Raw genomic sequence first — 13,495 nt, forward strand, 5'->3', positions numbered from 1 at the left:
GACGCTGGGATTATTACCAGGTATAGTCTCTCAATCGAGGACGGCCGTTTCGAATCCCTTAACCATAGTTTATCAGGCACATACTGTATATATGTGGCAATGACTGTGACTAGTACTGTACACTGAGATGCCATACCAGGCTCTGCCACTACCAAATGTATGGCGCCATTGATTGTGCCTGTATCTTCTCTCATTCTCATCTCTTATGTATCTCATCTCTCTCCTTCCCTCTTTCCCTCTGTATCCAACTTACTGTGCTTGAATTGTCTCTCTTACTGTTCCCAGCTTTTTGGTCACCAGCCAGTGGTGTACTGTATCTAATCTCTCGTCTTCCTCCCTCTTTAACTCTATATCCCACTTATTCTGCTTGTATCTTCCCTCATTCTCGGCTCCCATGTATCTCATCTCTTTCCCTCTGTATCCCACTTACTGAGCCTGCATTGTCTATCATTCTGCATTCAGCTCTGGTGTATCTAATCTCGTCTCTCTCCCTCTTTCCCTCCGTATCCCACTTACTGTTGTTGTATCTTCTCTCATTCTATTTCCAGCTCTGGTGTATCTAATCTTGTCTCCCTTCAACTTATTGTTCTTGTATATTCTCTCATTCTTTTCCTGGCTCTGGTGTATCTAATCTTGTCTCCCTTCAACTTATTGTTCTTGTATATTCTCTCATTCTTTTGCTGGCTCTGGTGTATCTAATCTTGTCTCCCTTACTCCCACTTATATTGCCTGTATCTTCTCTCATTCTATTTCCAGCTCTGGTGTATCTAATCTTGTCTCCCTCCAACTTATTGTTCTTGTATATTCTCTCATTCTTTTCCTGGCTCTGGTGTATCTATTCTCGTCTCCCTTACTCCCACTTATATTGCCTGTATCTCCTCTCCTTCTGTTCCCAGCTCTAGTGTATCTAATCTCGTCTCCCTTCCATTTATTTTGCCTGTATCTTCTCTCCTTCTGTCCCCAGCTCTAGTGTATCTAATCTCGTCTCCCTCCCACTTATTGTGCTTGTATCTTCTCTCCTTCTGTTCCCAGCTCTGGTGTATCTAATCTCTTTTCCCTCCCTCCCACTTATTGTGCCTGTATCGTCTCTGACATCTCTAAGGTTTTCTTTCGCCTCTCTGAGTATTTTTCCCTTCCTGATCTTGTTTATCACTTTACTTTTGTTCTCTTGACATGATGATGCTTATGTCGTCTCTTCCTGATCTTTTGATGATTGGCTACGACATGGTCTCTAATTTGGTCTTCTCCAGGTCATGATGACTTCTAGAAACTTCTCCTGTGCTTTAAGTATTGCAGTTATTGTCTCTTACTATTTTCTCTTCTTGATATTGTATTCACTGCTGGATACATTGGGGATATTTACGAAGTGAAGTGCACTAGAATACCGGCGTCATTCCTGCAATAACCTGGAGTATGTACTTTACACCGTGTTTATGACGTGTTTTAAATACTTTCTACGCCTGACTCCCCAAATCACTCCACAATTGTGCCTAAGTGATAAAGGAGAGAGGAGAGAGGCTGAAATGTGCCACACTGTATCAAAATACTGGCAAAAAGTAAGACAAACATGAGGTGGTGTAATGTCAGAAAAGATGCTCAACATTTGTTATATCTAAGTCTAAAATGTCTAAAAACTATACAGAATAAGTAAATGTACCCGATGTATCTCTGCCTGGTAAAACTGTAACTAATCATAACTCTGCTCTTCTTCCAGTGACTTTCTATACAGCTCTGATCTTCTTCCAGTTACTTTCTATACAGCTCTGCTCTTCTTCCAGTGACTTTCTATACAGCTCTGCTCTTCTTCCAGTGACTTTCTATACAGCTCTGCTCTTCTTCCAGTGACTTTCTATACAGCTCTCTAATCTTCTTCCAGTGACTTTCTATACAGCTCTGCTCTTCTTCCAGTGACTTGCTATACAGCTCTGCTCTTCTTCCAGTGACTTTCTATACAGCTCTGCTCTTCTTCCAGTGACTTTCTATACAGCTCTGCTCTTCTTCCAGTGACTTTCTATACAGCTCTGCTCTTCTTCCAGTGACTTTCTATACAGCTCTCTGATCTTCTTCCAGTGACTTTCTATATAGCTCTGCTCTTCTTCCAGTGACTTTCTATACAGCTCTGCTCTTCTAGTGACTTTCTATACATCTCTTCTCTTCTTCCAGTGACTTTCTATACAGCTCTCTGATCTTCTTCCAGTGACTTTCTATACAGCTCTCTGATCTTCTTCCAGTGACTTTCTATACAGCTCTGCTCTTCTTCCAGTGACTTTCTATACAGCTCTCTGATCTTCTTCCAGTGACTTTCTATACAGCTCTCTGATCTTCTTCCAGTGACTTTCTATACAGCTCTCTGATCTTCTTCCAGTGACTTTCTATACAGCTCTGCTCTTCTTCCAGTGACTTTCTATACAGCTCTGCTCTTCTTCCAGTGACTTTCTATACAGCTCTCTGATCTTCTTCCAGTGACTTTCTATATAGCTCTGCTCTTCTTCCAGTGACTTTCTATACAGCTCTTATCTTCTTCCAGTGACTTTCTATAAAGCTCTGCTCTTCTTCCAGTGACTTTCTATACAGCTCTGCTCTTCTTCCAGTGACTTTCTATACAGCTCTCTGATCTTCTTCCAGTGACTTTCTATACAGCTCTGCTCTTCTTCCAGTGACTTTCTATACAGCTCTTATCTTCTTCCAGTGACTTTCTATAAAGCTCTGCTCTTCTTCCAGTGACTTTCTATACAGCTCTGCTCTTCTTCCAGTGACTTTCTATACAGCTCTGCTCTTCTTCCAGTGACTTTCTATACAACTCTGCTCTTCTTCCAGTGACTTTCTATACAACTCTGCTCTTCTTCCAGTGACTTTCTATACAGCTCTGCTCTTCTTCCAGTGACTTTCTATACAGCTCTCTGATCTTCTTCCAGTGACTTTCTATATAGCTCTGCTCTTCTTCCAGTGACTTTCTATACATCTCTGCTCTTCTTCCAGTGACTTTCTATACAGCTCTGATCTTCTTCCAGTGACTTTCTATACAGCTCTCTGATCTTCTTCCAGTGACTTTCTATACAGCTCTGATCTTCTTCCAGTGACTTTCTATACAGCTCTGATCTTCTTCCAGTGACTTTCTATACAGCTCTGATCTTCTTCCAGTGACTTTCTATACAGCTCTGATCTTCTTCCAGTGACTTTCTATACAGCTCTGCTCTTCTTCCAGTGACTTTCTATACAGCTCTGCTCTTCTTCCAGTGACTTTCTATACAGCTCTAATCTTCTTCCAGTGACTTTCTATACAGCTCTAATCTTCTTCCAGTGACTTTCTATACAGCTCTGATCTTCTTCCAGTGACTTTCTATACAGCTCTAATCTTCTTCCAGTGACTTTCTATACAGCTCTAATCTTCTTCCAGTGACTTTCTATACAGCTCTGCTCTTCTTACAGTGACTGTCTATAAAGCTCTGCTCTTCTTACAGTGACTTTCTATACAGCTCTGCTCTTCTTCCAGTGACTTTCTATACAGCTCTGCTCTTCTTCCAGTGACTTTCTATACAACTCTGCTCTTCTTCCAGTGACTTTCTATACAGCTCTGATCTTCCAGTGACTTTCTATACAGCTCTTATCTTTTTCCAGTGACTTTCTATGCAGCTCTGCTCTTCTTCCAGTGACTTTCTATACAGCTCTGATCTTCCAGTGACTTTCTATACAGCTCTGCTCTTCTTCCAGTGACTTTCTATACAGCTCTGATCTTCCAGTGACTTTCCATACAGCTCTGATCTTCCAGTGACTTTCTATACAGCTCTGCTCTTCTTCCAGTGACTTTCTATACAGCTCTGCTCTTCTTCCAGTGACTTTCTATACAGCTCTTATCTTCTTCCAGTGACTTTCTATAAAGCTCTGCTCTTCTTCCAGTGACTTTCTATACAGCTCTGCTCTTCTTCCAGTGACTTTCTATACAGCTCTGCTCTTCTTCCAGTGACTTTCTATACAACTCTGCTCTTCTTCCAGTGACTTTCTATACAACTCTGCTCTTCTTCCAGTGACTTTCTATACATCTCTGCTCTTCTTCCAGTGACTTTCTATACAGCTCTGATCTTCTTCCAGTGACTTTCTATACAGCTCTCTGATCTTCTTCCAGTGACTTTCTATACAGCTCTGATCTTCTTCCAGTGACTTTCTATACAGCTCTGATCTTCTTCCAGTGACTTTCTATACAGCTCTGATCTTCTTCCAGTGACTTTCTATACAGCTCTGATCTTCTTCCAGTGACTTTCTATACAGCTCTGATCTTCTTCCAGTGACTTTCTATACAGCTCTCTGATCTTCTTCCAGTGACTTTCTATACAGCTCTGATCTTCTTCCAGTGACTTTCTATACAGCTCTGATCTTCTTCCAGTGACTTTCTATACAGCTCTGATCTTCTTCCAGTGACTTTCTATACAGCTCTGATCTTCTTCCAGTGACTTTCTATACAGCTCTGATCTTCTTCCAGTGACTTTCTATACAGCTCTAATCTTCTTCCAGTGACTTTCTATACAGCTCTGATCTTCTTCCAGTGACTTTCTATACAGCTCTAATCTTCTTCCAGTGACTTTCTATACAGCTCTAATCTTCTTCCAGTGACTTTCTATACAGCTCTGCTCTTCTTACAGTGACTGTCTATAAAGCTCTGCTCTTCTTCCAGTGACTTTCTATACAGCTCTGCTCTTCTTCCAGTGACTTTCTATACAGCTCTGCTCTTCTTCCAGTGACTTTCTATACAGCTCTGCTCTTCTTACAGTGACTGTCTATAAAGCTCTGCTCTTCTTCCAGTGACTTTCTATACAGCTCTGCTCTTCTTCCAGTGACTTTCTATACAGCTCTGATCTTCCAGTGACTTTCTATACAGCTCTTATCTTTTTCCAGTGACTTTCTATGCAGCTCTGCTCTTCTTCCAGTGACTTTCTATACAGCTCTGATCTTCCAGTGACTTTCTATACAGCTCTGCTCTTCTTCCAGTGACTTTCTATACAGCTCTGATCTTCTTTCACTGACTTTCTATACAGCTCTGCTCTCCTTCCAATGACCTTCTATAATTCTGTTCTATTTCCATTGATATTCTGTTACTCTGATCATCCCTGACTGTCCCTCTGACTCTCACTTTCCCTTCTGTAACTCAGTGACTGTCTCTTTCTATCTTCTCTATGATCTCTCAGTGACTGTTCCTCTGTCTGTCTCTTTCTCTTAGGTGTGCCAATGCTGTTTGTCCTCCCATGGGGTGTAGTGAAGTACCTCTATGAAGATGATGGGTTTGTTCATGCTTGCTCCTTGTACTATGGTGCGGTTGTGTTGCTGTTTCTGCCTGTTTGCTTGAGTTGTTCCTATATACAGAGATGCAGCTATAGAAAGGTTCTGAAGTCCCCGAGAAGACTCCACTCCAAAACAAGAATACATTAGTATTACTAACGGCACATGGTGGGTGGGACCCTGGTATAGATTCTGTTTTGGGGATAAAACAGAGCAACCCTGAACATTGTACAAGCGGCAACCCTGACTTGCATACAAGCATCTGGGTGGACATACCATTGCCCCCTGTGCTCCCTAAAGCAGCTTCCTACTATAAATGGTGGAGATATTGAATTTCATGGCTCACAATTACGAATATATTGTTAGAGACACTTCAGAGTGATGCATTGTGATATGGAATAAAAGGAATCCAAATACTGTTCCTAGACAAGAGCCCTCTAATGTCTATGTCTGCCAAAGCAAGAGTGACCTCTGACCTGCGTACAAACATCACCCCTGACCTGCATACAAGTGTCACCCCGACTTACGTACATGCATCACCCCTGACCTGTGTACCCCTGACCTGCATACAAGAATCACCTCTGACCTATGTACAGTCATCATCCCTGACCTGTGGACTGGCTGTCACGGCAGGCATCGCTGTTATCGCCACCACTTCCTGACACATTCTGAGAATGTTTTCCATTTCACGCTTCACTTAATGGATGTATTGTGCAGGATCCCAGGGGGGAAATTTCATATTCAACAAGGCGACAGAACCCGAGTAATAAAAGAATTATCAGGAATTACACAAAACGGCGAGATCTGACGATATAGAGGAAGAGACACCGCGAGAAATCTATACGCCGGGATCAATGGATGGTTCATATAATGAGATATCACTAGCACAACTCTGCCCTTCATGTTCTATACTCCAGTCACATCCAAAGCTTTATACACAAGTCAACTATTACATCATGTCTATAACTAGATAGATAGATAAATTAAATTGATAGATAGAAGAGATAGATAGATCACTGCGGATTGCCCTACACTGAATATCTATCTATCTATCTATCTATCTATCTATCTATCTATCTATCTATCTATCTATCTCTTAAGAATAAGAGATAGATAGATAGATAGATAGATAGATAGATAGATAGATAGATAGATAGATAGATAGATAGATAGATAGATAGATATTCAGTGTAGGGCAATCCGCAGTGATCGCCCCAAAATGGTGACTATACAAACAGGTCAGTGCACAATAATGTCCCTGGAAGGGACAGGATCTATAAATACAATAGGCTGCCAGGCAGAGCAGAGAGAGGGCAGTGGGAGGAGCCTCTATTGTGTAGCATGGCTGCTTTTATATAAAGGGGCCGCAATATACAGATAGCTGTAGAAGGAAACCACGTGCCTCCAGAACACCACATAAGCCCATAAGAGCAGCGACATCCCCCAGCATTACGAGTCCACCGCAGTCAAGGTCTCCCATTATTATTACAATATCGTCTGCCATAGTCACACGATAGAACATTCCGCAGCTTCTCCGCGCTCCTCCACACAATGGTTTTCACGGCTTATTGTTCTCTCTCCATTCTCCTTTTCTTGTTTGTTCCATGAGTTGTCCTTGCTCAGAAACCATAAACTGAATGCGGAGTCCAAGGATCTGCTGAATGGACCATTGATGAATCTAAACACAATGACGTAAAAGACCCAGCATGGACAATCTGTCAATGTGTACAGCAACGAGACAGCAAAGTGACAAATATTCAGAAATTATTCATTACTCTGCCCTGTATGGAGGGAGGAGGAAACCCCTATATGGAGGGAGGAGGAAGATAGCCCTATCTGTACCCTTTATGGAGGCAGGATAGCCCTATCTGTACCCGGTGCAAAGGGAGGAGGATAGCCCCATCTATGACCTATATGGAGGGAAGAGGATAGTCCGTATCTGTGTCCTGTATGGAGGGAATATACCCTATCTGTACCCTGTATTAAAGGATAAACATATCTGTGTCCTGTATGGAGGGAGGGGGATAAACCTATCTGTATCCTGTATGGAGGCAGGATAGCCCTATCTATTCCCTGTATGGAGACATGATAGCCCCATCTAAGCCCTGAATGGAAGAAGGAAGATATCCCTATCTGTGCCCTGTATGGAGGGAGGATAGCTCTAGCTGTGCCCTATATGGAGGAAAGAGGATAGCTGTATCTATGCCCTGTATGGAGGGATAATAGGCCTAGCTGTGCCCTGTATGGAGGGAGAAGGATAGCCCTATCTGTACCAAGTATGGAGGCAGGATAGTCCGATCTGTGCCCTGTATGGAGGGAAGAGGATAGCCATATCTATGCCCTATATGGAGGGAGGATAGCCCTAGCTGTGCGACAAATGTAAAACTATTAGATAAGGTTTTTTGTATTAACCCCGTCAATAAACGGTGACATAATCCCCGTCAATCCTCAACCCATCACCGCTCACAAATAATCCAGCGTTCGGCTCTATTACCCACAATATGCTGCATGTCCTCAACCATCAGGGTCAGTGACAAGGAGATGCCGCCATACAGAACTCCACACACATCACACGGTGACATCAGACACATGACAGGGCATGGAGGGGCTCCTGACTCTGTGTAAGGTCGAATGAAGAACAGCTGGATAGTGCGCCATATTTATCAATGCTCTGAGCGCCCCAAGACTGACAGATCTATGATTGATGACATCAATACTCCACTCACATCCAGAGCTGCACTCACACTACGGCTGGGCATCTGGCTCATTTTTCTATTTCTTGAATTGTATAAACTATAAGCTAATAAACTCAGAAATATCAGGGACATAAATAAATCTGGAGGTGTTGTTATTTCTGGCTGTGTGACTTAGTGGGTGGGAGTATAAGGATTTATATGGCACCCCCTTCCCCTATCAACATCTGATGGTGGGGGAAGAGGTGTTGGTGGTCTGGAGAATCTCCTCCCCCATAGGTTGCTCGCTGTAGAGTTCCCTAATAATTACATCTCACCAGATTATTCTTTTCCAGCTTTTTTTACTACTTTAAATTTGATTGTTAAATTCCCATAAAGTGAGGAGGGGAAGGAGGGAGGCGCAGCTGACGACATCTCCAGAGATCCATATAAACAAGGTGGCGGTGGCAGCAGCTGTTCTGCCGCAGGTTCAGTGGCGACTCCTCTTCCACGTCGCTGCTCTCAATAGTGTTGTAATAGGTTTACAGTACGCAAAGGGTTAATAGGAACCTACAGATTTACCGCGTGTCACTCAGGCCGGGCTTATAAATCACATCAGGGGAAGTGACTGGCACAGAATAGTTGCTGCATCAATATGTCCAATGACACGAGACACAAATCATTACAGACGTCGCCGTACGTATCGCCGCCAGCGTCTGAGCGAAACGCCTACATCACACTAAATCATCACATAAGCAGAACATTTGTCTGAATTTGGGTTTTTATCGGGCGTAATAAATCATTGTGTCTTCTCTGCAGCTGCTGGACGCGGAATTATAACATGAACTACTGGCTCATCATCCGCCTGCCGATCCTCATCGCCATCGGGGTGAGTTGTCAGTGACAATAACGTACATCGGGGTGACCTGTTGGTGACAACTTTTTACGCAGAAGTTTCTTAGTTCTATATGATTATGGGAAAGCTGGGTGAAAGTCCATATTGCTGTGATGACGGCTCTCACAGGGGTTGTTGACCCAGCTTTTCCAGGCTCTTGTTATACATTGATTGCTGCACATTCAGACACAACATTTACTGGTTTCATTAACCTGCGTGACAACTCAGTGGAGAGCAGAGTTATTGCAACTTGTTGTCAGAGTCCTGAATGGCACATCTGCTCTATACTAAGTGTCCACATCCCCCATACTAGTCTGTAATCTGTGGTTCTCCCGCTGTTGTAAGACTAGAACCTGTGGCTTCTGGCAAGGGCTGGGAGTTGTAGTACCACAAATAGTGGAAAACCAAAAACTTCTGGAAAAAAATAAAACAACAAAGTAGATTCAATACAGCAATATATACAGAATATACAGTCACCACTAGAGGGAGCTCACTACATACAGATTATACAGTCACCACTAGGGGGAGCTCACTATATACAGAATATACAGTAACCACTAGAGGGAGCTCACTACATACAGATTATACAGTCACCACTAGGGGGAGCTCACTATATACAGAATATACAGTAACCACTAGAAGGAGCTCGCTACATACAGAATATACAGTCACCACTAGAGGGAGCTCGCTACATACAGAATATACAGTCACCACTAGAGGGAGCTTGCTTCATACAGAATATACAGTCACCACTAGAGGGAGCTCGCTACATACAGAATATACAGTCACCACTAGAGGGAGCTCGCTACATGCAGAATATACAGTCACCACTAGGGGGAGCTCACTACATACAGATTATACAGTCACCACTAGAGGGAGCTCTCTACATACAGAGTATACAGTCACCACTAGAGGGAGCTCTCTACATACAGATTATAGAGTCACCACTAGGGGGAGCTCACTATATACAGATTACACAGTCACCACTAGAGGGAGCTTGCTACATACAGAATATACAGTCACCACTAGGGGGAACTCACTACATACAGATTATACACATGCTGGTATATATTATTAACCCTTCTTTTTCTGCTCACAGGTGAATTTTGTCATCTTTATTCGGGTGATCTGTATCATTATATCAAAGCTGCAGGCAAATCTGATGTGCAGAACAGACACTAAGTGCAGGTAAATGTCCCCTCCCCCTTTACTGAGGCTCCTCCCCCTACCTTACATTACTTTTATACACTATTGACAGTCTGATCAGGCAGGGCTGCAGTATAAATCATGGAGGGTTGGGTGAGAGAGATAAGGTCAATTCAGACTACCTTAATATCCGAAAGATAATGAATATAACTAAAGCCACATATCCGGCCCTGTTCTCTCCTACACGGTATGCACACTCCTCTCCTTATATACTCTGTGCTGCTGAGGTCCCTGCTCCTTCCACTGTGTAACATTTTCTATAAGATCAACACACTATATCACTGTTCATCCTGAGACTCCTGGTTCATAAATAGAATGTCAGGATTACAGTGAAGAATGACAAAGACAACATGATGTTATGACTGTGATTATCAATATGGAGGTAAAGGCAGGTCAGAGTGTGCGGGGGCTGGGTGACAACTGTTACATGAAATAATAGTGGCCTTTAGTGGTTGTCAGTATTTCTGATGGTAAATGATGGAGGTGACATTTATGACTAACACTGGGGCATTGTGGAGATGAAGTGTTTGCAGCCATACTGGACATAGGTGACCGTCTGACTGTGTCTTCTCCAGACTCGCCAAGTCCACGCTGACGCTGATCCCGCTGCTGGGGACACACGAGATTATTTTCGCCTTTATAACAGATGAACACGCCAAAGGTTCGCTGCGTTACATCAAACTGTTCTTCGAATTGTCCTTCAGTTCTTTCCAGGTAAGATGTTGTGTCCACACAGTCCTATAGGGGGTGGTATAATAATAGACGTATATGGATGTCCCGCCAACAATGATGTCACCTGTTATTGACCTCTGTGAGTTATCGTGTGGCAGCCGCACTAAACACTCGTCTCTGCTATTCCAGGGTCTGATGGTTGCCGTGTTATACTGCTTCATCAACAATGAGGTGAGACCAGGAGGGTTACTGCAAGGCCCATCACCCACATAACCATTATCCTGTACGCCAAGTATCAGCCTGTCATTATCCTGTACCCCAAGTGTCCGCCTGTCATTATCCTGTACCCCAAGTATCAGCCTGTCATTATCCTGTACCCCGAGTGTCAGCCTGTCATTATCCTGTACCCCAAGTGTCAGCCTGTCATTATCCTGTACCCCGAGTGTCAGGTCTTGTCCTATGATGATGATGATATCGGTGTCTGGTCGGCTTCTCCATACATTACATGCTCAGTATAGATGACATATAGTCTCATATTCTCTCGCTGTGTCTTCCAGGTCCAGGCGGAGTTCCAGAGGAGATGGGAGCGATGGCGACTCGAACACTTATATAGTCAACGTGACAGCAGCATGAAACCCATCAAGTTCCCTGCCAACAGCCTGAGTAGTGGGGTCACCATGGGCAGCAGTGTCTAGATGTGGATAACTGGATAACTTTGCCCAGACATGAACTGTGGAGCCACCAAAGGAAATCTCATGAGCCACTAAGGCCATTGTTTTGCACAAGTAAAGAAGTCATCCTCTATATAAGTGACATTGACATTCAGCTGCTTTCAGTCTCAGCGCTTGTGTTCTGCCAGTGAGCCGACCACCCATCAGTCAGTCCTCAGGAGGTAACCTACAGGTCGGAGGGATAAGTGTTGAGTCTTGAGGACGGTGGTGGCCCAGTTAGACGCAGAGCGGTTGTCAGTCTTGGAAGGATGTGGTTGGAAACAAATTTTTGTTGCATAGATACAGACCACAGTCAATAAAAAGGACCTTATATGGTCAGAGAACGGCTATAAGGGTCTTTAGGAGGACCTTTCTGAGAGTTTTCAGAAGGACATTTTTGAGGGTCCTTAGGAGGAGATATATGATAATCTTCAGGAGGATCTTTCTAAGGGTCTTCAGAAGGACATGTTTGAGGGTCTTCAGGAGGAGATATATGATAATCTTCAGGAGAATCTTTCTGAGAGTTTTCCGTAGGACATCTTTGAGGATCTTCAGGAAGATCTTTCTGAGGGTTTCAGAAGGACATCTTTGAAGGTCTTCAACAGGACATCTACGTGGGTCTTCAGAAGGACAATTATAAAGGTCCTCAGGGTCACATCTACAAGGGTCTTCAGAAGGATATGTATAAATGTTTTCATGTTACAGTAACATTGCTTTATTTTCTGGAATTCTCTTTGAATGTCTTCACCAGCGCCTTCACCAGTCTTCATGGATGGTCAGAGTGCCTATTATCTGAATACATTGGAGTGGGGGGAGGGGTCAGTATAGATGTTTTTCATTTTATATGCAATAAACTTGCTGTGTAGGTAATGGTACAGCAGTCACTACCTTCAAGTACAAAATTCTATCTATCCTAAGACATTCCCCAGCGGTTTCCCTTCCTTATCAGGTTACCTGATCTTCTTAGGGCCCATTCACACGGAGTAACGTGCCGCGTGACCTGGCACGTATACGCCGTGTGAGAGTTTGCGCGCCGTATACGCTCCCATTGATTTCAATGGGAGCGTGGATCGTAAACGTCGCGTTATTTTGTGGCCATGATTTTGCGGCCGCTAAATAACACGGCGTATACGATCCTAACTCCCATTGAAATCAATGGGAGCGTATACGGCGCGCAAACTCTCACACGCCGTATAAGTGCCACATCACGCGGCACGTTACATCGTGTGAACACACCCTAAGAAGGTACCAGAACTATAAGACATAGCAGATTTGAGTCCTGCTACAGATTTTGCACTGGGGTGTATGGGCTACAGGTTACACCATTGGGCTAGTTGGAATAGTTGGTGACTTGAGCAACACCAGTAAGCCGACACCCTCATTGCCATGCCCTGCACCCAGTGCACATGCCCAATAGTGTCCTACACACCTCTGCACAGAGTAGAACCTTAGAACTCCAGAACTTTGGTGCAGCTTGAGCAGGGAGTTCTGCAAGTCCTTGTCAGTATGTGAACTGCTTATGTATGTTCTCAGCTTTTTCAGGGGAGAGAACAGAGTATATATCTATTGTGTTTACATGTGGTTAAAGTATAGAGCGGTATTAATTCTCATGAATGTATATAGAGGGTATTAATTCCCACTAATAGAGCGGTATTAATTCACATTAATGTATAGAGCGGTATTAATTTAATAATTACTATGAATGTATAGAGCGGTACTAACTCCCGTGAATGTATAGAGTGGCATAGTCACAGCTTACTGCAGGATCTGTACTATACAGGTTTCGCATTGTAACTGCAGGTAAGACATAGTATCTCTTGATGGCAGGCAGCCCTTTGTTCAGTAAGCTTTGGGGCTCCCTCTGGTGGTGGCTAATGGTAGCATCCTGTATCAGGTGGATAATGCTATGCAGAGGATTTGGAGCTCTGTATCAGTAAGTTTTGCCCTCTTTATAACTAATAATCTGCACAGAATTTTGCACTTATTGAAAAATAAAAAAGTGTTCAGAGGCGGACGATCCCTTTAATAGCATGTCCCTCTTTAGCCTGATCCTCCTGTATGATGAATTC

The 13,495-nt window shown here is 43.4% G+C and overlaps 1 protein-coding gene across 1 annotated transcript in view; it reads left to right on the forward strand.

Moving 5' to 3' along the window:
- Positions 1-11,820, forward strand: part of GLP1R (glucagon like peptide 1 receptor) — a 163,780-nt gene extending 151,960 nt beyond the window's left edge. The window contains 6 exon segments of the mRNA XM_075267353.1: positions 5,213-5,273; positions 8,763-8,832; positions 9,938-10,026; positions 10,620-10,758; positions 10,906-10,947; positions 11,274-11,820. Coding sequence (XP_075123454.1) covers positions 5,213-5,273; positions 8,763-8,832; positions 9,938-10,026; positions 10,620-10,758; positions 10,906-10,947; positions 11,274-11,411 — 539 coding nt within the window. The 3' untranslated portion in view covers positions 11,412-11,820.
- Positions 11,821-13,495: the final 1,675 nt, after the last annotated feature.

Source organism: Leptodactylus fuscus, chromosome 3, assembly GCF_031893055.1.
Source record: "Leptodactylus fuscus isolate aLepFus1 chromosome 3, aLepFus1.hap2, whole genome shotgun sequence".
NCBI classification, from domain to species: Eukaryota; Metazoa; Chordata; class Amphibia; order Anura; family Leptodactylidae; genus Leptodactylus; species Leptodactylus fuscus.